Source organism: Dermacentor variabilis, chromosome 1, assembly GCF_050947875.1.
Source record: "Dermacentor variabilis isolate Ectoservices chromosome 1, ASM5094787v1, whole genome shotgun sequence".
Taxonomy (NCBI): Eukaryota; Metazoa; Arthropoda; class Arachnida; order Ixodida; family Ixodidae; genus Dermacentor; species Dermacentor variabilis.
Window position 1 is genome coordinate 188,106,010 of NC_134568.1, and position 24,142 is coordinate 188,130,151.

Consider the following 24,142-nt stretch of genomic DNA (forward strand, 5'->3'; position numbering starts at 1 on the left):
CAGCCGGCGCGTGAGAGGCTGTCTGGGGCCAGCAACGCCTAGCAACAGGGTCGCTTCTGCTCCGCGCCTTTTACAGATGTGTGCAGCTCTTGCACGGGTTGTGGTAGCCATCAGCAACGTTTTCACACGTAGACAGTATTGATAATTTGAACAAAGTACCAGCACATGAAATTTGTTTATTTATTTATTACAGTGCAAGTAGTTGGAATTTGATAGCAAGAATGAACTTGATGGGACAACTGCACAGATGTTCCGAAAATAATTATCCCCACCACTTACTATAGCACCAATAACACTTTTGTTGAAGTGCTAAATTTATATCTCTATACTACGTGCGTATGTATTCTCTTGCATTGTAAGTTTTCGCAGGGGAGCAGTGTTTCTTTAACTGGAACACTCAAGGCACACAAGACAGAGGGGAAAAAATTATTCCTGGGTTTTACGTGCCAAAACCACGATCCGATTATAGCTAGGGCACGCCGTAATGGGGGACTCCGGATCAATTTTTACCAGCTGAGGCACGTTAACGGCCGACGCGGCAGCGATTTGCTCCCGCGACCTCCCGCGATCAATCCGTCTGCGCATACTTTTGTCGCACTGGGCCGGCAATGGCAGCATAGAATATACAAAAGCGCATTGCGTGCATCCACGTGACACAGATTGGCCAATGGAGGAGCGGAGGAGGCTGTGGCGACAGGAGGCGTGGAGGAGGAAATGCCGGGCAGAACTGGGCGGTGGAAAGATCTAAGAATGGCGCTACTTTTGGAAAATTGAGGGGTTATAAGAGGGCAGCGCAAAAGGGGAGCTCGGCTGCAGTGCACACATTATAGACCTTTTCAACGAAAACAGCCTGGGCGTCACCATAATTCCCCCTGGGCTGTGGTAACTGCACGTGAACCCCTACGCAAAAGCACTGCGGATGCACTGTCACGCATGTCTTTGCACTTTCAAAAAACAAAATATTGTACGTGTCCTTAGTAACTTCCCAAACATTTAAGTGCACTTCTTAGCTGCTCCCACTATGGAATTCCATGAAACAATTTCTTGTGGTAGGGAAACACAATTAAACATTAGAAATGTGCAATTTTCAAGCTTTGAGTTGGCACAATTCACGCACCTATTTGGATCAGGAGCTTCTGTAATTTATGTGGGAACGTTTTGCCTTGCACATGTTCTTATACCCCTGCAGATCTGCCAAAGACCTGTGCTCCACTCTCGGCTTGAAAAATTTGGAATAAGAACCCATGTGACTGCTTAGCAGAACTGCAGCAACGTCAGAGTGGGCATAGTGGGCTCGGCAGCTTGAAGTTTGACGTACATAATGTAGGCATCCCAATCCCAATGATCCCTATGCCTATGACTTCATAGAACACTTGAAGGTAGTATTTTATTTTTGACCTTCAATCCACTTCGTAGGCTACCTTTGAGTTGCCAGGATGGGATAGCTCATCACGAGTTTGACACCTAGAAAGGCGTTAATTACTTCTGCCGACGTTACGAAATCGTTCCTGTTTTGCTCAGCATACCAAATTTCTTTTACAAGCACTTTTATGAAGCTGTCCAATTTCCTAACAGAAAATATTTCTAGTGTTACAAGGTCCTCCAGTTGTTTGCACTGGGGCATGCATTTTATTTACCCAAGTTGCATGCAGGAATAAGCTAGTGAATCCCTCAGTTTCATACGTCTTCTTCCATTCAATGACCCTTTCACTGCACGTGTAGTTTTTGGGAGCAGAAATTGCAAGATTTTTGGTAGGTACATCTTCCCTCTTTCATTTTTTCGGTGGCTTTGAATATGTTCCAGGTTCTCTGGGTGTTCTGCGTCAATTTCTGCACCAATGTTGTCAATGTCCTAAGAATTGCAAATCTCGTTTGTTAAGCTCTAATGCAGATATATTGCTGCTATCAGTAAATAAAATCTTTATAATCTATTCTGACACAAGAAATTTGTGTTGTTTTTCAGCTATAATTTTGGAAAATAAAAGCTTTCATCAAAACTGGAACCAGCTGGCCATACATTAAGGTACAAAATATACAAAATTATTCAAGTGGCCACTAGAACATAAAAGTGCCACCCTCCCATGAACACTGCCAAATGAAATCCAGCATTCCGTTATGTACACTGGGACAAATATGTTCCAATGCCTCTTTCTCGATCAAAAAGTAGCTAATACTTGTTTAAACTCAAGAATCTTGTTGTTAAAATCTCTTTATATTTCACACATTACCTTCCCTTACTGATTAGAAAATCTGCAAAATAAGCACTTAATTCGCTGATGGTGGAGAGCCCCTTTATGGAACTACGACACCTGCGCTTCATCAACATTTTGTCATAGTCTTGCCAACTAAAATAAGATATCTTGATAATGGAAGCTCACCAATTTGGTAAACTGATGCCAGTAGGTTTCTGGGGGCAAAAGATATTTGTCAAGACGTGTTTCAAATTCGGGGACACATGCCTATGTCCCATGCACAATAAGCGGTTAAATGCTAATCGCAATAAAGTCAACACTCATCCTGCGATGCTTTCTGCCAGAATTCTTTTATTGCCTTGATAAGGTAATTTCCTCAGATTTGAGACAAGTGAAATGTGCACCCCTCCAAAAGCTTACAAATAGCCCCCAATGCACAACATCGCATGGACGTCCTAAAAATATCTCGACAGCTCGTGTCCTATGAAAGACATAAAGTACCAACAATAAAAAATTGTGGATGTTATTGGGATGTGTTGGCAGAATTGACCGGCAGCATGTTTGAAACACGCACAAAATGGCCCAATATACGCTGTGCATTTCACTGTTTTTATTTTTGCAACTAAAGAAAAAATGCTAATGGACCATGTATTAGCACCATATAAAGTTTATCCATACCTTGAGGGACAATCACCCCTGTACAAATTATAAATATCGCATTTCCTTCCCGTCAGTAATGTAACACGCAAATTTCGCTGTATTGTACAAACTATTTCCCCATTCTTGCCTCACTGGCACTTCCGGTTGTGGTCGACGTGGTACAATATGTTTATCTTTTCTTGAGGCTTGATGACTGTTCACAAAATTCACCCACTTAGGCAGCCTGATGACAAGTTGAAATAAATCTATGCAAGTTTTACATGGTTGCTGCACTCATTTGCATGCAAAGGCCACCAAGTGCCTAGTTGCAAGCATGACAAGTGACATCTACTGTAAATCCCGAGCCTGGGATATAACTAGGACTCCGTATTTTCGGATAAATCCGAAAAAATCCAATAAACACTCGGCAGTAAAATTTTTGACAATTCAGATTTATCCAATAAACTCCGATTTTAATGGCCAATATGACCCTGTTCCGTTCTTTATCGAAAGCATTTCGATAAAGGGCATGTTCTAAGCAGTCAATGATACATTGGTCAGTTTGACTGATATAAATTTTGCCTCACGTCAACAGTATCTCGAATACCGCACCCATCGCACATTTAAGGGCTTGTGGCCCCTGGAAACATGAGACGACATCTTGATATACGGTCTCCTGGCAGCACTCGAGCACCAGAGGACCGAATCGAGCGCGGAAAGCCTGCTGGTGGAAAGCATGGCATGCTCACATGACGCATTTTTGTGACGCGTGAACAGAAATTTTGGGCAAGCAAAATGGAAAGGAAACGAAAGCTTTCCAGTGACTATGTAAAGGAGTTTAGTGATTTTGAAAAGTCAACGTCATCTGAAGGAGTCATTGTTTGCAAGTTTTGTCGTGTGAGAGTTGGCATTGCCAATGGCAAGGACGTCTTGAGAATTGCAAAGCATCTACAATCACATTGCCATGTCCAGCTGAAGAAGCCCCGTCTAGACACAGGCAAGTCCTTTTTTAACTGTTGGTGTTCTGCATTTACGGCAATGTGAGAGTGTATGTAGCATGCTTCGTACAGCCCGACACAGTTTCTCAGTTTATTGTGCACGCTTCCTTCTATGCCAGGTGTCTTAACAGATTTCACATGGTCGCAATCCAATTTGTTCACATTGTCTTGTTATTCCTATCCCTAAGGCAGCTCGTCACAGCAAAGCTCGCTGGAAGAATGCATCACACAGGCCCGATTCAACAGACAAGACGTGGATGACATCCCGCACCAATTTTACCGTGCACTCTGTCATGCTGGGATACCTCTGCACCAGGCTGATGGACCTCATGGCAGCCTCTTTTGAAGCAACTGTCCAGCAGCACGCATGTAGGTATCGGAAATACCTACATGAGGTGAGTGCGAAAGACATTGTGACAATAAGCTCGTCGATGAAAGACTGCCCCATTTCCATCACCATCGAAAAGTCGCTGGAAGTCAGCGGACGTCCAGCAGTGGTGGTGCTTGCAACATCCTATGATGACGAGCTTCTTGGGCGTAGGACCCTCACGATAGACTTGCAAGTAGTTCAGCAGTGTAACTTAGTATTAATTGGTATGCCAATACAAAGCGCTCTTTAGAAGGTTGGAAAGGCCTTAGCAGACGTAGCTGTGTTGTGCTCCGATTCAGCTTCCTACATGCAGAAGCTTCACAAGGACCTTGCAACTCTCCAGCCCCGATTTTAAGGCACTTCACTTCAAAGATCCATGCCACCTACTTAACAATGCTCTGGAGGATGGAATTAAGAAGAGCTCATTTAAGGTAGTTCAGCATTTTGTCGTGCACTTTCCTGCCCTGTTGAAGTCGTCGCGGGAGCAGCGTCTTAAGTTCAGTCTTGTGTGCGTGCCCATGGGCTTGACCATCAGGTCGCTGAAGACTGCATGTCCGTCTAGGTGGTTCTCTATTTACGAAGCCCTAGAAGATGTTTTGGACTATTGGCATGCCATTTTGTCTTTCTTGAGAAGTGACGATGCCAAGGGAAAGAAGTGCGAGAAGCTCAAAACTCTTGTTTCATTGCCTGAAGTTGTACACGACTTGCTGATTAAGCTGAGGATTCTTAAGACGAATTTGGGTGCTGCGCTCTCAATCATTAACGAACTTGAGGCAGAGAGTACCCTGGTACACCAGGTTTACCCCATACTGGGGGTTCGTTTGAATGCGCTCCTCAGTCAATGGCATGACCCACCTGAGGTCTTCACATCAGATGTCGCAAGTCTGTTGGATCTCCTTGATGAGAATGACTGTCGCAGACCTTCGTGGAAACTACGCTGCTGCCACTGAAAAGTGGAGAAAGACAGCTGAGAGGAACCTTTGCGATGCACTCCAGTACACCAGTGAATCATTTTGGTAATGTTCAAATTGTGAATCCAAATGTGAAGCATGAGCTACCCCGTGCGTTCAAAACCTATGCGCCGAATTTTAAGTTAGGGTTTCTTAAAACTGACGACATGAGCCATTTCATGAGTGATTTTGCGAACTATCAGAGCTATGAAATCAGTAACATTGTTGAACCCCTGTTGTTTTGGAGACTTCACACTGTCCAGTGGCCAGTGCTTTCTCGCTGTGCGACGAGTCTTCTGGCTCTCCCTGTTTCTAGCGCAAACATTGAAAGGGCATTTTCAAAGCCGAGACTCATCAAGCGAAAGGAGCGCGCTCCCATCAGGGACAGCAACCTCGTAAAGTATGCTAGCGTCTGTTACCACAAGCTTTAAGGTTGTAATACGCACAAACGTAGGCGTTTTGTATTTAAGTATTTGTGCTTGTGTGTATTAGTGTTTGTGCATTCAACTTCATGACAATTAAAATACGCTTCGTGTTTTCTGATGTTTTTGTGTTCAGATATAATTTCATCTAAGATTTTGGAGTATTGAGAATAATGCAAAATTAAACTCCAAATTTTGAAAATTTTGGGATTTACGAGAAATGAACTCCCTAAATGCCGAATTTCCATCAAAAAATAAACTCCGAAAACACGGAGCCCTAGATGTAACCTTCATCCTGCATCCAGATAACATCTGAAAAAGAACCGGCTGGGACATCTTTCGGTGTTTCACATGGGAGGTTTTCTGGATTAGTGTAAGGCACTTTAGGAACATCCTTAGGATCTCCTCAACAACCTTACAGGGCATCCACCAAACATCCTTAGGATGTCTGTGTGTTGTCTGGGAATAGTAAAGAAAGCATACATGCACTGCCTACCTAAAACTCCTGAATATATGGCTAATTTCGCTCTTAAACAAAAGAAAAAGAAAGAAAGACTATGCCTGCTGTGCCCATGCCATGCCTTCTCCCTCATCAAGTGCAATGTCTACTGACACACTAGCAGAGAATCTCATAATTTTTGCTGAGAGAACTGTGCTCGTGACGTGCCAAACTGGCAGTCATGTGTGTGATGTATTCAATCGTCAGTGATGCACCTGTTTGAAGGTTAAAGCGAAAATAGAATGTGCTGCCGTGCGCTTGCAATTTCTAAAAGAACTTGTACCAAAGGCTATTTCTTTAACTAGATATCTTCACATCCTAGATACCTCTCAGCTTTAGTCCCCCCTCCCCCAAAGAAGATACTTTGTCCATGGAACATCCAAACAGTGTCTGGATATCCATTTACCAGATGTCCAATTACGGATATCCCACCAAAGACGTCACAAGGATATTTCATCTGAACCTTTTACGGCCCACACGTTCCAGAAAACACATATATCAGCTTTCTATGGATGTCTGAATTGGATATCCCTGTTTTACTATTGGGAACATTCTAAGATGTGCCAGTATAATTCTGAAAACCTCCCTAGTGAAACATCGAAAGATATTCTATGGATGCCCCAGCTAGACCTCTTCTTAGACATCATTGGAACAGACCAGTCAGACTCGCATTACTGCATATGTATAATCTGGATGCTATTAATCACTTAACCATGTTTGTTGATGCTACACTGTGGCTTTCCAGACTTGTAATGTGTTGAGCAGAGTCAATGCAAAAGTTCCTATGCTTTATTCTGTCTGCAATACAAGGCGTCAAGTAACTATAGCAATAATGAGGCTGTCTATTTTCCTTACAGATATAGCATAAGGCGAGTAAAGGTTAGAGAGCTGCAGACTGTTAGCACATGTGAAAAATTTGGAGGACGCTTAAGCTTCGCCTTTATGAGTGGGACGCGATGGCATTCAAAGATCTCCGACTGTTCCACACACTTTCCGGCAACTGGAGCGTATGTAACCATAATGTTTACTGGGAAACGCTCGCTGCAAATGCTATGCATGAAGGCGAGCTTTCTGGTAGAAATGCGGCCTCTTGCGTGGACCACGATGCGGTGGAGGCGAGCACCATCTGCAGGTATTGCAAGGAATTGGGCATGCCGCTCCGTGCTCCCCCCCCCCCCCCCCCGAGATACTTGCGCGCCGGTGCACACAAATGGTAGACGCAAATGGTGTACCTATAAGGCAAGAAACCAACAACCCTCGTCAAAGCTCAAGCAGTAAACAAAGAATGATTTGCTTAAAAAATATAATAAAAATCACCACTATAATGTATTCTCTAGAAAAGCAAGTTTAGTCATTATGCTTACCTGTAGGAACATCACACTAAACCTCTGAATCCCAGGGGCAAGATTGCACAAGCATCTCACTTTCCAAATGATCGCTTTGACTCCTAAATCGCTGAGTAGGCAGTGTTCAATTCATGCTCCCACCTCAGCGAATCATGAGCGGGCAAGCGAATGTTCGGAAAGCGAGACGCCTGTGCAATCTCACCCCAGGTTCACTAACGAAGATGTGACAAGATTTTGCTTGTTCTTAAACTGATGCATGCTCTGAAAGCATTTGGGGACAGCTGTACGCCAAATGTGAGACAGTCAACACTCTTTTGTGGGTGTCAGAAGTCGGAGCCTTTCCGAGTGTCATAATAAGAAGTGTTTTTATATCTCCCTGAAGAGCTTTACGAGTTTCAAAACAACATGGAAAATGCTTTAACAGGCTGCTTTAATTAGGTTTTACTGTTATTAGACAAGATATAGTACAAAGAAATATATTACAGTAGGAGGTCCCGAGGTCAAAGACTGAAGTCACAACAGTTGCATATGTTGGCAGTATGCAGAGGGTTGACATTTAATTACTGTATTATATGTAATAACAATTGCGGTCATAAGTAGTGCTTTTTATGGATCGAGTGCAGGGCCAGGCTAATCTAACAGTACTGTTCCAATGCTATTCCTTTTCGCACTATGTCGGTGATCCAAGTGGCACTCTGCCCATTTAATCACTGGGTTAGGCTGGCCATGAATGGCGGGTGATTACAAAGGAATAGAATCAAACAAAAGAAATCCTTACATTATACTGTTCCTTATCAGCTTCATAGAGAGAAAAAACACTGTTGCTAGTGGAATGATTTTACATCCAATACAGTTATCCTTTTGACGCTGATATGCTGTTGCAACAATAAACATTTATGCGACCAGGTTTGTTTTCTTCGGGGAGGGGTGATGGGGAAACCTCCAGTCTGTCATATACCAAGAGTTTGTGATAGCAGTTGCAAGTGTAACATCACAGAGGAATATGACTATACACAGCACAAAGGTCGCACAAAAAGAAGCGCATAAGCTGATAAAACTTTTAACACTGAAGCCAAAAACCTGGGAATCCAAAAGAGATATGTATGATAATTTTACATCAGCTAAAGCAGTGGAAAAGAAACTTTCCATTTATCCACAACTCAACAGAGGGCACAGAACTAACTTCCTAAATATTAGTTAATTTTACAGCTAAGTTATTCTCTTTTCATATGCCCCAATATTTTTCAGGAGTTTAATGCAGCTTATGCATTTTCTATATGTTCATAAAATACATCAACTATGTGTTGTAGTGCACATTAAACAATTTGGCTCACAAAATCTCAACAATCACAGAAGACACAGCACCAAACTTCTAAAATATTAATTCATTTATTTTACAGCAAGGTTATTATCTATTCAAGTGCCTCAATATTTTCAGGAGTGTTGCGCAGCTTATGAATTTTTTTACGGTCATAAAATACATCTACTACTGCATGTTGTAACACATATTAAATCATTCGGCTCATAATATCACAATACCATTTTTGGAAAACTGAGGTTGGTATGGTTGTTGCTGGCCTAATTGAAAGCTGGGACAGTATTTTGTAAGGATTCTTTTAATTTAATTTTATTTATTTCTTCCCTCTCCCCCCAAGTAGCCAATCTCTACGATAGCAGGGCCACAGCTTCGTGAAGGCTACTGGCAAGGGCACAATGCACGAAAAGTGATACAGAACCGTTACATAATAAGATACAGCTACTGGTACACGATATAGCCCATGGTATAATTTTTTCACAAAAAATTCACGTAGTATGGGGTTATTTTCTCTTTTAACTATACTCCGTTTCATACATAGCAGTCAACACTACAAATGCTACAGACTTCCCTCGTTGTTCGCCTCCACGACCAAAAAATAGTGTGTTACATATGAAGGAAACTGACCTTGGCAACATTTAACACACGAACTGTCTAGAGTGAAGCTAGCTTACCAGGACTCTTTGAGGAACTATCGGGCATTGTTTCGGATATAATTGGCCTAACGGAGGTTAGAACTACTGGTGAGGCTTATACAGTGCTATAGAGGGCTTCCAGATAAGAAGCAGTACGGGGTAGGATTCCTAATCCATAAGGACATATCGGGCAACATTGACCAATCATACATAATTAATGAGAGGGTAGCAATAGTCGTATTCAAACTTAATAAGAGGTATAGATTAAAGGTAATACAAGCCTACGCTCCAACATCCACTCACGGTGATGATGAAGTAGATCAGTTTTACGAAGATGTTGAATTAGCGATGAGAAAAGTGCAAATTCAGTATACTGTAGTAATGGGCGACTTCAATGCAAAAGTGGGGAAAAAGCAGGCTGGTGAACAAGCAATTGGCAACTACGGCATCGATTCTAGAAACGCTAGAGGAGAGATGCTGGTAGAATTTGCAGAAAGGAATAAGCTGCAAATAATGAACACCTTCTTCAGGAAGCGTAGCAACAGAAAGTGGACCTCGAAAAGCCCCAATGGAGAAACAAGAAACGAAATTCATTTCGTACTTTCAGCCGATCCCAGCATTGTGCAGGATGTGGATGTGTTATGTAAGGTGAAGGTTCAGTGATCATAGGTTACTGAGGGCTAGGATTCACCTCAATTTGAAGAAAGAAAGAGTAAAATTGGCCTAGAAAAAACAGGTCAACCTAGAGGCAGTAAAGGTAAAAGCAGACAAATTCAAGCTGGTACTTGTAAACAAATATGCAGCCTTAGAACAGAGAGATGATGACATAGAGGTAATGAATGAACCGTAACTAGGCTGGCTTCAGAGGCAGCAATTGAAGTGGGAGGTAAGGCACCAAGGCAACCAGTAGGCAAGCTCTCCCAAGTAACAAAGGACCTAATAAAGAAACGACAAAGAATGAAAGTGTCCAACTCAAGAGATAGCATAGAATTCGCGTAACTGTCAAAACTGATCAACAAGAAGAAAACAAGGAACATTCCAAATTATGTGAGAAAGACTAAGAAAGCCGTAAAAAATGGACACAGCATGAAATCACCGAGAAGGAAACTTGGCATAGGACAAACCAAGATGTATGCAAAGAAAGATAAGCAGGGTAATATCATCAGCAATCTCGAAGGTATAGTAATAGCAAAGGAGGAATTCTATACTGACCTGTACAGTACCCAGAGGAGCCAGGATACCTCCATTAGAAACCGTAACGAACAGGATACAGAAACTCCTCCTATAACCAGTGAAGTCAGAAGGGCCTTGCAAGACGTGAAGCGAGGAAGAGCGGCAGGAGAAGATGGAATAACAGTCGATTTATTCAAAGATGGAGGATACACAATGCTTGGAAAACTGGCGGCTCTCTATACGAAGTGTCTATTGACTTCAAGGGTCCTAGAGAACTGGAAGAATGCAAACATTATACTAATCCACAAAAAGGGAGAAGTTAAAGAATTAATAAATTATAGGCTCATTCGCTTACTCCCAGTATTATTTAAAATATTCACTAAAATAATCTCCAATAGAATAAGGACACCACTGGACTTTAGTCAACCAAGGGAACAGGCTGGCTTCAGGAAGGGATACTGTGCAATGGATCACATCCATGTCATTAATCAGGTAATAGAGAAATCTGCAGAGTACAATCAGCCTCTCTATATGGCTTTCATAGATTACGAAAAGGCATTTGATTCAGTAGAGATACCAGCAGTCATAGAGGCATTATGGAATTAAGGGGTACAGGCCGCTTACATAAATACCTTGGAAAATATCTACAGCTACCTTAATTCTCCACAAGTAGGAAGATACCTATAAAGAAAGGGGTCAGACAAGGAGACACAACCTCTCAAATGCTATTCACTGCATGCTTGGAAGAAGTATTCAAGCTATTAAACTGGGAAGGCTTAGGAGTAAGGATCAATGGTGAATATCTTGGCAACCTTCGGTTTGCAGATGACATTGTCCTGTTCAGCAACACTTGGGACGAGTTACGACAAATGATTGAGGACCTTAACAGAGAGGGTGTAAGAGTGGGGCTAAAAATTAATATGCAGAATGCAAAGATAATGATCAATAGCTGGGAGAGGGAACGAGTTCAGGATTGCCACTCAGCCTCTAGAGTCTGTGAAGTAGTACGTTTACCTAGGTCAGTTAATCACAGGGAACCCTGATCGCGAGAATGAAATTCAATTCTTAGAATAAAAATAGGTTGGGGCAAATACAGCAGACATTGTCAGATCCTGACTGGAAGCTTACCATTATCATAGAAAGGTGTACAATCAGTGCATTTTACCGGTGCTGACATATGGGGCAAAACTTAGAGGCTGACAAAGAAGCTTGAGAACAAGTTAAGGATCGTGCAAAGAGTGATGAAATGAAGAATGCTAGGCATAACATTAAGAGACAGAAAGAGAGTGGTTTGGATCAGAGAGCAAATGGGCATCACCGATATTCTATATTAAGAAAAAAAATGGAGCTGGGCAGGTCATGTAATGCACAAATAATCGGTGGACCATTAAGGTTACAGAATGGGTGTGAAGAGACAGGAAGCGCAGTCGAGGACGGCAGAGGACTAGGTAGGGGCAATGAAATTAAGAAATTTGCAGGCACTAGTTGGAATCGGTTGGCGCAGGGTAGGGGTAGTTGGAGATAGCAGGGAGAGGCCTTCGTACTGCAGTGGACATAAAATAGGATGATGATGGCACACGAAGGAAAGATATAGGTAGGTACAGGTCGTGTAATTTGATGCAGCATTGAGTTGGCTGTGTTCAGATAAGGACAGAGAAAGGGGTGTTCCATTTTTAGTTTTCAGCTAAATTTTTATGAGGTGGGAAAATCTCTTTGTAGAAATAAATCAACCTTCGCTTTGTGGAACTTAGCACGGATTCGCTATGATCACTATTTTTCACCCTCTCGTGCCTTTTCTTTGAACCTAACCCCTTTATCCATACGCCGTCACATTGAGTCATTGAAGTTTCTGCATGGCATCGTCAATTTTTCTTATTGTGTCTCGCATCCCATATATATTCCTTCAGACATTCCTCGGTCAAGTAGGAGTCACCATAGCCTTAATATTAAGCCTTACTTTGCTCGAACTAATAAATTTAAATACAGCTTTTTCCCACGTACTATTGAATTCTGGAACTTAATTCCCGGAATGATTAGGTCACTGCCACTAAACGATTTCATGTTAAAAGTTAACTGCACCTGATTTTATGTATTTTCTTGTTGTTACAGTGTATTGACTCATTCTTGTTTTGTACTGACTCTCAGTGTTGCTGTTATTTTGAGTTTCATTTGTTTCATCTGCCTTATTTCTTGTGAATATTTAATGTGTTATCGTTTACTTGTTTTTTGTATGACTTCTTTTTGTCTAACCCACTCCTGCAATAGCCCCGTAAAGGGGCTGCAGTATGTATAAACAAACAAACAAACAAACAAATAAATAAATTACCATACAGACTCATGTAAGGGCCGCACCCCCAACTTGGCAGCCAAAAATTTGTATTAAAAAAAAAATCCAACAGATAAGCAATCCTGTTCAGTGCCCCGATGCCACACATGCGCATCAGCGCGCAACTCTCTGTAGTTCTGCATGCAGCTACTAGATGGCGAGCGCTGAGCATTGACCTCTGATACAATTGTACATCTGAGTCATCAGCTGTGCCAGCGCCATCTTCACGAAAAGGTTCGGTCCCATGTAAGGGCTGCACTTCATAAAAATTGTGAAAGAAGTGTGGCCCTTACGAGAGTCTATAAGGTAGTTATTGAAAATAATTCTCTAAATGTGGAAAAGTGTTTCAATGATTTGCAGATTTAACAATTTTGAAAGCCTATCGCTGCAAAATTAACGCATTGTACCCTACGAAAATTTTTTTTTGGTAAATATGCAAGTACTATTGGCCCTCGGGAAGTTAGATTTATGTCACGCAGAGTGTTCTTGAAAAATTGCCAAACTTTCATTTTTGAACAATTGACTCTGACTTAACCCAAAATTAGTTTTTTTGGGGGGGGCCATTTTAGTTAAGATTGATGACACTCAAAAATATTTCTGACAAATCTTCAAAAGGTTCCTCGCAAATAAAAAAAAAAGAAGTACACAACTACACCACATATTTATTTCGTTATGAAATTGCAAAAATGCCAAAATTGCAAAAATAGCGAAAACTGGAACTAGCAAGTTTTTACTAGTGGTGGACCTTATAACGTGTTAAATACATTACCGCCATAACACAACTGTGCTTCTTCAAAAACTGGCAGTCACTTTGGAGTGTCCCACACAGCTTTCAGAAATGACAAACAAACATGAAAAGTGCAAATAATATTTAATTTTTGCACAGAGTACAACAGTATGCTGGGCACAGAAAAAAAGAAAAGGAAAAGCACACCAAGAGCCTGCTGAACTCACTTTCAGGGAGCGAAAAAATTTAGACATGTCACGGTCTGGTACATAACATGCATGAAGATCAAGTGAAAGAATAAGAGCCCTGTCATAGACAAAGCTATCAGGCTCAACTACGGCAAATTCTTGCAGCACACAGACAAAAGTCGACTCTTCCAAAGATGCAACTGCTTGTGGTACCGTAAAAATAAACAAAAGACATAATAGGAGCAGTGCTACCAATATAATTGTGCAGTCACAAAAGCATTTTCAGATTATGTCCTTTCAATTAAGTTTTTGTGTATTTATGCAAATCTTCCTTTTCATGAAATTAAACATATTGACTTACAATCCTAAGCTTACCACAGTACTACAAGCTTTTGTGCGCTCATTTTCATTTAAAAGAGCACTGATACAAAACTTTTGTATTGCTTTCTTTTGGCTCAATTAGCCAAGGACATCTTAATAACAGCAAGAGGCTTCCATTTCTCAAAAGTGCAACAAAGAATGAATTATAAAATTTTTTAATGCGCAAAATTAAAAAAGGAGACCGAATTTCTTGGTGCAGTTTTTTTTTTTTTTTACAAGTGTACCTGTGTATATCCTGATTATAGAGGAGGACAGGGGAGTGGTCATGTGGTATCCCTGATGCCATGTCATTGCAATAATTGAACAGTGTTAGAGATCGGGCTAATTGGTATTCCATGACATAACTTCATAGCGCATAAACAAAGGATCAGACAAAAGGGAAACAACATACCCATGTATATGTTGTTTCCCTTCAGTCTCGCCCTTTGTTTCCATGCTATGAAGTTACATCAGTTGTTGGAGTCACATTGTGGTTGTCTTGCCAAAAGCTTTAGATGATGGACAATGGGAGAAAAAGTGCATAGGACAAAGGGCACTGCGTGTTCTGACAGAAGTGACAGCAAGCAGGGACCAAGCTTGTTATCCAGTGTCGAATGCAGAAAAGCAAGAGTGAAAGAGGAAACAATGGCTTATGTGGCTAGTGTCCAGCTATCGGCAGCACGGTCACTGTGGGGCTTGCAACAACTATACCAGGCTGACAGCGCATTGGTCAGTGCTTTGTGACACCATGTCACCCCTACCTATGATTTTCATGGCATGTAGAGGTGCCCTTGGAAACAAACCCTATGCCAAGAAGCCATGCTCCATTTGGCATGCATTTTGAAATGGTCACATTAAAAGGGGGTGTATTTTTCGTGTGTTCAAGAAATCCTAGCACAACACTAGTAGTTACGAGGTCAACAGCTATCCAATAAAGTAATAAAAGCGGGATACAAGATTTTTGTGTCAATACCCCTTTAAGCAATAAACAAGGCACGAAAGCATAATTTCAAAGTCTGCAGTAGTAAACATGTTTGGAAAAAAAATAATAGCATAACGAAGTTGAACAATCCTTCATTGAGTTTTGTGTCCAATAAAAGAATTAAACTTATCTATATATAATTTCATAATGTAAAGACAATAAAGGACACTACATTTTATGCCACCTCGTATTGTCCATAGTACATCATCTTTCATTTTCAGAAATAAATGCAAGTGATTAGAGATGGAAACTAATTAGTATATAGTACCGATGCTGCCTTTGGACATAGCTTGGTGCAGTGCTCATCATTCAACCACAAACAACAATATCAGACAGAGAGAAGTATAACAAAATGTTGGCTTATATCATCAAGCACTGCATGATGGATGTAGCTTCTACAATAAAGAAGAAACAACTGTTTTGCCACCAAAGGTTCAAAACACAGGAAAGTTATCCCTACAGAAGGAAATCATAGAAGTGAATGTCTACTGATGCGCTCAATCATCATTCTTGGTGTCACCCCTATGTTCCTTACGGCCCAGCACAGTCTCCAGGCTCCCCAAAGTGGCCTGGAAAAAGAAGAGTGACAACTTATAAAATGATTACGAATGGGTCAAGTGTCACTTTCATATGAGGGCATCACAGAAGGAGAGAACAAAAGGATTAACACCAGAACCTGGGGTATAAGGCAATATGATGAATGTCATGATGCACATACTAGATGGTGGTGGAAATACAGCACAACCTCATTAATTTGACCCTTGTTACAGCAAATAATGGGATAATTTGGACTTGCCACCTAGTCCCTGCAAGCAAACACATCATTCTATGGCATGTTTGTTGATTCGGAGGAATCTCGCCATGTACTGGTTAATTCAGAGAAGCCCTGGAGCACCACAAAGTGCAAACGTGCAAGTGTGTGCTTGAGGAGTATGTATGGCAGTCAGCAGTACATCATCCTCAAGCATGCACTACAGCGAACTTGCCTATTTTTTCGTACATGCTTCGAAATGCTGAAATGGACCATCTGCCAAAAAAAAAAAAAAAAAAAAAAAAAAAAAAAAAAAAGCTGTTGTGCATACATGAGAAAGGCTGTTTTCCAGCCAAAAGCTCTCATCCAACTGGCTATTAGAATAAATTAATTGTTCCCATTCAACAGCAAACCCCTGCACACCCTTTTATAATCTGCGGGGGTATTGGCGGTAAAAGCTACTAACTTGTAGCAGTACTTCTGTTATTGGGGATAACATTTGAGGTGAAACTATGACATGAAATTTCGAAATTATTTTTGGAGAGCCTTTGTGCTCGTATTTCCTCCTTGGAAGGACTGCACTTAGAGGGAGAAATGTAGTCCTTGGATGAGAGTTTTTTGTTAGAAAATAGCCTCGCAGGGCAGCTGGCTTACAGAATTTCGCAATTGGTTCATTGTGTCCTTATTGACATTGTGCACCACTTAAGCTCCACCTAAATCAAAGAAGCCATTCAACATATTACAAATGTTGCCCACCTCTCATATAAAACCCCCAGAGTTTTAATTTCTGGTCATGATGGCAAAATTTTGACTAGGATGAAATGCAAAAATAATGGTGCCCTTAGATTTAGGTGCATGTTAAAGAACCCCAGGCACTGAATATTAATCTGGAGGCCCCCATTATGGCGTTCCTCAAAGCTTCGGTAGTTCCTTGGGGCATTAAACCTTGTGAATCAATCAATTACACCCATAAACTTGGTGCCTTTGAGATACCGGAAATAATTGCTCAATACACAGCCTCACATCATCGCACACATAGGAACGGAAACCATATAACACTTTGAATTTTTAATTATCAAGTCACAATTGGCACCTACTTGCGTGACTCCATGGTCACTATCGTCACAACCATGGTCGCAATGACGGCTGCAGAAAGAACTGTTTTGTTTTAATTCAGTGTGAGGTGTACAATATGAGACACATTAAGAAGGCCGTTAGAAAACAGGATGCATGGCAGGTGCTCTAACTGCAGCACATGTATTGAAGTTTGGTTCACTAACTGCATCATGATGGATGATTATTTACTGGTTGGCTTACTGAAAAAATTATAATTATGAGATGGGCCCAGCAGTGAAAAGCCCATCTATGTAGATTAAGATGTGAGTCGCACTGATTCTGCCACATCACAATGAAGTCACGAGGTCCTCGATGCTCCATAGAAGTTTCATGCAAGTTTTCCCACTATGTTGCAAGCATTTATTATGTACATAAAATAACAAAAACTGCAATTTGTTTGCAGATTTTGAGCAAGGAAGAAATCAGGGTAAGTAATTCACTAGAAAAAAAAAAGATGTGTTGACAGAGTAACCATTTTTCTATTTGTTATTTTGGTCCAAACAATATTTTACATTCAAATAATCTTGGACATTTTTTTTTCACTCTCGCAAGATCTGTATTAATATTTTACTAATAAGATTTCACTGTATAGCTATGACTGTTTGGTAGCACACTTCATAGCAGGCAAAAAGTTGCACCACCTGCCTGCAGTTTGTAGCAAGTGTCCACTGCTCAGAGTACAAGGCAAACACCAACATTTATTGGTTAAGATACACAAATGATTCTTGGAACAGTAGCAAACTAATTTTGGGCATGCTCCCTAATGTTCAAAATAATTTAATTTAGTCATGTCATTCAGACATCCCATACTACATATAGTCACAGAATTTATTTACTGTATTGAGAGATGTTCACCAAAAGGCCTTAGAGGGTGACTAAGATTCTAAGCTCAATGCTGTCGTTATTCTAATGCGTCTCCAAATAAAACCCACATTCGCTTTTTATGAGTTCACCCTAGATAGTTACTAATGTAGATATACGACATTAGGGCTCCTAAACAAAGCAAAAATCTAATGTGCATCCGATTTTTTAGCAAGAAAAATATAGCATGCCTAGAAGTTCTGGAAAATGGAAAACTTGAAACCAGAGAACTTTACTTTCACAGAACAGAAACTTATTTACACTTAATGTCTATCATCCTAACTCTCAGACTTTATCACTGCCTATGGACTACAACATGTCCTCTGTACAGCCCATTGCTCATTTGATATTTTGCATTTATATAGAGCAACCTCGCAACAATCGCAAACAGGATGGTGGCCCATGCTGAGCTAATGAATTCCCTAGTTCGTCCAGCGATGCATGTAATTCTCCCTGAATACCAAAAACAAGACTTGCTGCCGCCAGCTTAATATATAAAATAACTCATCTTTGTCGCCATGCCATGCAAGAACTTATGTTGCCATTTTGTGATAGCAATAGCGATGAGGTTGGCTAGACTGGCTTTGACGGTAGGCTGTTGTGAATGCTTTGAATGCAGTTTTAGTTTGATATGACATAGGAAATTTTTGGAACAGTTTTCTTGGAAAAAAAAGTTGTGCATTAAAATTGGGTAAATACTGTATTAATTTCATTGTGAGCTACTATTTTCACTTGAAAGTCTTCCTAGGGCAGGCCAAAAAGTTGTTTTTAGTGGAATATAAAGTGTGTTTGATGCATTCACTGTCCCTAGTGCTGCTAAGAAAGATGCTGTCACTGGGGTCTTTACTGGGGTCACCATTGGGGTAATAATTTGGGTCAGGTCATTGCTGACCAGTAAACTTCAGATTATTACTGAGGGCCAATTTCAGGATCGAATTAACCGTTTTGACACTGGCCGGGACCAGTGGTCACGATTGAATTAACTGAAATATTGAATTAACCAAAGCAGATTTAACGAAATACGATATGTATGGCCTAACTGAATCCTGTAAGGTGCACACTTGACAAGATTCTCTTATGGACAGACGATATCTGCCCCTAAATTTGTGTGGATTCTTATGATGGTATTATAAAGTGGATTTTCTTATTGTATTAATTTTAGAGCTTCTTGTACATTTTATCAGGGTTCGTACAGGTTTCCAAGAAAAATATTCAAACATTTCAAGGCCCTTTCAAGAAATTTTCAAAATTATCGTAGTACATGTTATACTTTTAGTTCCCTTTTCACTTTTTTGCTAATAATACAGTGGAACCCTGATTATGTGACTTTCTCAGGGCTACGCAAGAGCATCATATAATCTGGGCGTCATATAATCTGATCAACCAATATTATGTCTATATAGTAAAATCTCAATATAACGAAGTTGCACTAGAGGCAAAGAACTTCGATAAATAGCAAATTTTGTTGATTTGAGGTTTTAAAGTTTCAGCATTAAAAACAACTTCCCAAATTCCCAGAGCATTCCGGGTGGATAATATCTAGTTACTTGAAAAGAAAACAGCGCTACAAAGACGCAGACTCTGTTATCTTGTTAGTAAGCACTTATAAACAAATCTCAAGAAGGTTGGGAGCATCGAGAGCAATGCATCGATGGGGCTCACGACGTCTGTTTAGTGCATGTGTTGCTGGGCGACACCGTAACTCTTGGAGGCCATAGCTGAATACCCTTAGTGCCCTTAGCCGCTGCCCACAAATTAAAAAAAAAAGTAAAAAGATACGGATATTCGTACTGAGAGGGGGGAAAAGAAAAAAAGGAAAGGAGAGAGAGAGAGAGGTTTCGCCAGAAAGGTGGAGCATTGATGGCAAAGCAAAGAGACTACATGAAGTAAGGTTTGTAGAATGGGAAGCCATTTGGCAGCAGCAGCGCCGTGTACACATCGTAACTGTACCTCTGTGAATTTGCAGGTAAATGCACTGGTTTATTTGCCTTGGTTACAGTTTGTTCTTGCCACAGTTTCTGCTGCTGCTGCCACTGTCATTGTCTGCATGTGTGCTCCGTGAACCTGACGTGTGATACTACACTATTGCTAGTGCAATGTCAGACACATGTGCATCGTGTGAAAAGTCCATTTCCGCTAAAGGAGCGAATGTGAAGTGCACTGAATGTGGCCATAAATACCACTTCAGTAAATGCGCCGGATTGACAGAAAAATCCTACATAGGCAAAAAAGAGGCTGACAGAAAAGCTTGGCGTTGTCCGACATGCCACGCTGAGCAGCATTTCAGTTCTAGTGAAGATGGTAATCCTGACACTTCTGACACTGATATGAAGTTGAATCTTGAGTCTATCAAACAAAGCCCTGAATGCTTACCTGCCCTGAAACTAACAGTTGAGAAAATGGAACAAGCTATCGGCTTCACGTCGGATAAGTTTGATGAATTTGAAAAGAAAATATAGACCGACAAGATACCGAGATAAAAGCACTGAAAGCGAGAGTTGCAGACCTAGAACAGGTAGATGATACCAATGAAGTCGTGCTAGCACAACTCAAGCAAGAACTGCATCAACTCGAATTCCGAAGTCGACGTCAAAACTTAGAAATACATGAAATTGCACCGGTACCGAATGAGGACCTGATTGCTTTATTAAGCACTGTCGCTGAAAAACTTGAAGTTCCAGTCATCACGGCCTGTGATGTTTCTGTTCACAGGCTACCCTCTAAAGGAGACAATATTCCAGGCATAATAGCTCGATTTGCAAGGCAAATGACGAGAGACGCACGGTTGGCAAATAAAATCAAACTTAGAGAGAGTACACCACATGTGTACATTCAGGAAAACATGACTCGACATGATAAGGAACAACTAAGATTGATAAAGGTTACGGCCAAAGAAAAGGGCTATCGCTATGTTTGGCATGTAAATGGCAAGATTCTGGTGCGAAAAACTGATGGAGCCAGAGCCATACACGTCAAGAGCCCAAAGGACTTCCATCGACTGTAATGGGCACACACATTTATTTGCCACATGAACTGAATGCTGTCGTGTCACGGTTATTAATTGCTTCTGTAAAATGCATACACCTAAATGCCAGGTCTGTTAGAAACAAGGTGTTTCCTTTAGAAGAAATGTTTGCTGAATTTAATTTCTTATTTTCGGCAATCATGTTGAGCAAAACCAGGTGCACAAATGACCAAGACGTTTTTAGGCTGGAGCATTACAATACATTCCACCTGAACAGAGTCGATGTGCGAGGGGGCGGAAAGAAACGCACGACACGAGAAAAGGCACACAGGACACAGCGCTGCGTCCTATGTGCCTTCTCTCATGTTGTGCATTTCTTTGCGCTAAAAACTATTAGCTACAGCACTCTAGTTGTGTGACAAGAGGCATGAACAAAAATGGCGCCCAGGACATGGCATCTTACTGGCTGAAAGCAAAGTGACAAGCAGAACCAAGAAAAGTAGGATGTATGATGGGACGAGGCAGCTAAGAAAGCAGCATCCAACGTGGGAAAGGAACCAACGCTTGTTTCTCTCTCATCCGCTGCAGGGATTTCTAGTGGCGCGCAAGTGATATCAAGCGAAATGTGTGTACTCTCAATGCCAGCTTTAAATTTTAGAGGCACTGTTTCGGTCTGGAGTTTGCTGGAACCATGCTTACCCGCCATGAAAAGAAAGTCCAATAATCGGGATTTTTCTGTATTATCCAAAGAATTTAAGGATTTTCAAGAGGGAAAAAATTTCAAGGACTTTCAACGCCTTGAAAACCCATTATTCAATTTCATTTTAAGGGTTTCAAAGGCCTGTGCACACCGTGAATTTTACTGATGCACAGTCAATGTACTGTTTGATACTAAGTGTGCATGCTAATAAAATTCTTCTTTTGCCAATAAGGTATTCAGGCAACTGGGTTATTCTGACAAATTTAACAGAACAAACACAACAGTGGGTATTGCATTTGGGATGTCTAGTGTTGTGATGCGCCCACAGTGAACTTAATATTTTTTGAAGAAGGCACTGCACATCTAAATTTGTCACAGCTTCTGTCAATCAATGCAAGTACAGCATCTGTGGCACCGTAAAGCACAGCTACAGTAGAATTTTCGAATGCGAAATTTCGGATGCAAAGAACCTTCGCCATCCGACTTTCCGGACTTTTTGCCATGACGGCAGGTCTGAAACAGCATTAATCGAAGCCATCACCACAGTCATTTTGATTATCGTGCCGCCTTGAGCCGGGGCACTCGCATGCATATCCTCTGGCAGCCACACCATGGCAACGCAAGGCCTAGCTACTTCGACTTTCGCTACCAAGCTTCTTGTGGTTCAGTGCTGTGTTTTTCATTGAAACAATTTGCCACTGTTAGCTAAGGCGCCGACTCCACCTTTGTAATCCTCGCCAATGTCTTTGGAGCACGGAAAGCACGGCGCTTTGCATAATCTCGGTTCCCGAAAGCTAACTTCGCCCCAATACAGAACTTTTACGCGGTGAAGCATGCAAAAAGTATGAAGGGACAATTGTCACGGGAGATGTTTCCTTTTATTAACACATGTGCACCCACCACCTCCTATCACAGTACAAGCGCCGATACGCTTACTGACTGACTAATTTGTAAGTAAGTGTGAATAAATATTGTGGAACTTCCCACTCATGGTTTAGCTCAGTGCACATGTGCCACTGCAGGTAAGTCCTCCATTCAATTAGCTTCCTTTGATTCGAACTTTCTTTAATTCGAACAAATTTTCGGGCCTTTTCGAGTTTGAATTAGTAAGATTGTACTAACCAAAAGCTTTACTTGTTTTGTACTGATGTCACACCCAGATGTTAGATAGTCAAGCACCTACACTTAATTCTGTTGTGAAACAGTGAGAACAGTGTGGCAGACATCTTGAAAGAAAGAAGGACGAAAAGCTCACCTGTAAGTGCTGCCTGCAATTCTGAAGGGCCAGTCGCAGTTCCTGGGCAGCCTTACGTGATGAGCACAAGTCGTCTTCAACGACAACTAGCTGGCGGCGTGCCTGGTCCAAGTCAATCTGCGTTTTCAACACTTCTTGTCGGGATGCCTCCCATGATTCACGAACTTCAGCTGAAAGGCAGGCATGAAGGAGCTGTAGTCAGTGACAGGTCAAGAATACAACAGCAAGTGCTTCGCAAAAACATGAACACAGTAGAACCTTGTTGACACATTCCTCATTCATACGTCTTCTTGGCTATAACGTCGCTAAAGCCTGGTCCCAGCAATGGGCTCATAAACACCTATGTATTAGAATCCCGTTTTACAGTGAAGCCTTGTTACTACGAACACCACATTAAAGGGACACTAAAGGCAAATACTAAGTCAAGCTAAAGTGATAAATTAGTGCTGGAGAATCTCTAAGGCATCAGTGTTATTGCGAACAGAGCCTTAATAATCGAGAAATAGAGGTAAATGCAGGACTTGGTTAGAGACTCCTCCCCCGGGACATTCAAGCAATTGCCCGATGAGGACAGCACTCCTCAGTTAAATTCTGTCACTAGTACTCAGCTACTCGTTGCAAAAAACATCCTTGTATTATAAGGTGAAATAAAATACTACTTGTCCAGTTCCATTTCATGTTTAGAATAAAGAAGTCATTCAAAATTACCGCTGACAATGATGCGGTCGGTCGAAAGGTTTTGTTTTCCCTCAACTCTGCGCCGCCCATGCTTTCACGTTTCAGTACTTTCCTGATTGCATAGCGCTGGGCTGGTATTGCTGGCTCGCGAAACTAGCACAAACTGAGAGCAGAGAATTCAACTTCCATGTGATGTCGCGGGATGCCCGAACGGTCTTCACCACTTGACCAATAAGCAACTGCAGCAATGAATCTGCCGCTCTGTCTTGGCTTGGTGCCGCCGTCTGTCGGGCACCGTTTTATTTACCGACGGCAGCAAAGGGCGGTGACGGCGAGTGCAATGTCACCACTCCCAAAATTGGGTGGCTGGAGATTTGAATTTCGATAAAGCTGTTCGGACCCTTCAGATACAATTTTCTCGTAAACTAAGTCATTTCTTGGCACGAAACACGCGTTGTGAGGTTTCTGGAAAGGTATTTAAACAGTCCACATCCACTTTGTATTTGCCTTTAGTGTCCCTTTAACGAATCTGTCAGATTAGCGAACTTTTCAGGAATCCTCTGCTGACTTCTTATGGTTTCAATATGAAAATATTTCACTACTACGAGCTTTAGAATAGCGAATTTTTCAGAATAACAATCGTTGTTCAGTTTCCATGTCATCTTAACTACGCCTCAGTACTACGAACTAAAAT

At 41.3% G+C, this 24,142-nt stretch overlaps 1 protein-coding gene across 2 annotated transcripts in view; it reads right to left on the reverse strand.

Moving 5' to 3' along the window:
• Positions 1–13,719: 13,719 nt before the first annotated feature.
• The window catches only part of LOC142589870 (cell division cycle and apoptosis regulator protein 1-like), a 221,717-nt gene continuing 211,294 nt past the window's right edge, over positions 13,720–24,142 (reverse strand). For both annotated transcript variants that reach the window (XM_075701526.1, XM_075701519.1), the window contains 2 exons: positions 22,771–22,940; positions 13,720–15,691 (listed from right to left, as the gene is read on the reverse strand). In XM_075701526.1, coding sequence (XP_075557641.1) covers positions 15,620–15,691; positions 22,771–22,940 — 242 coding nt within the window. In that variant the 3' untranslated portion in view covers positions 13,720–15,619. The remainder of the gene's footprint in view (positions 15,692–22,770; positions 22,941–24,142) is intronic.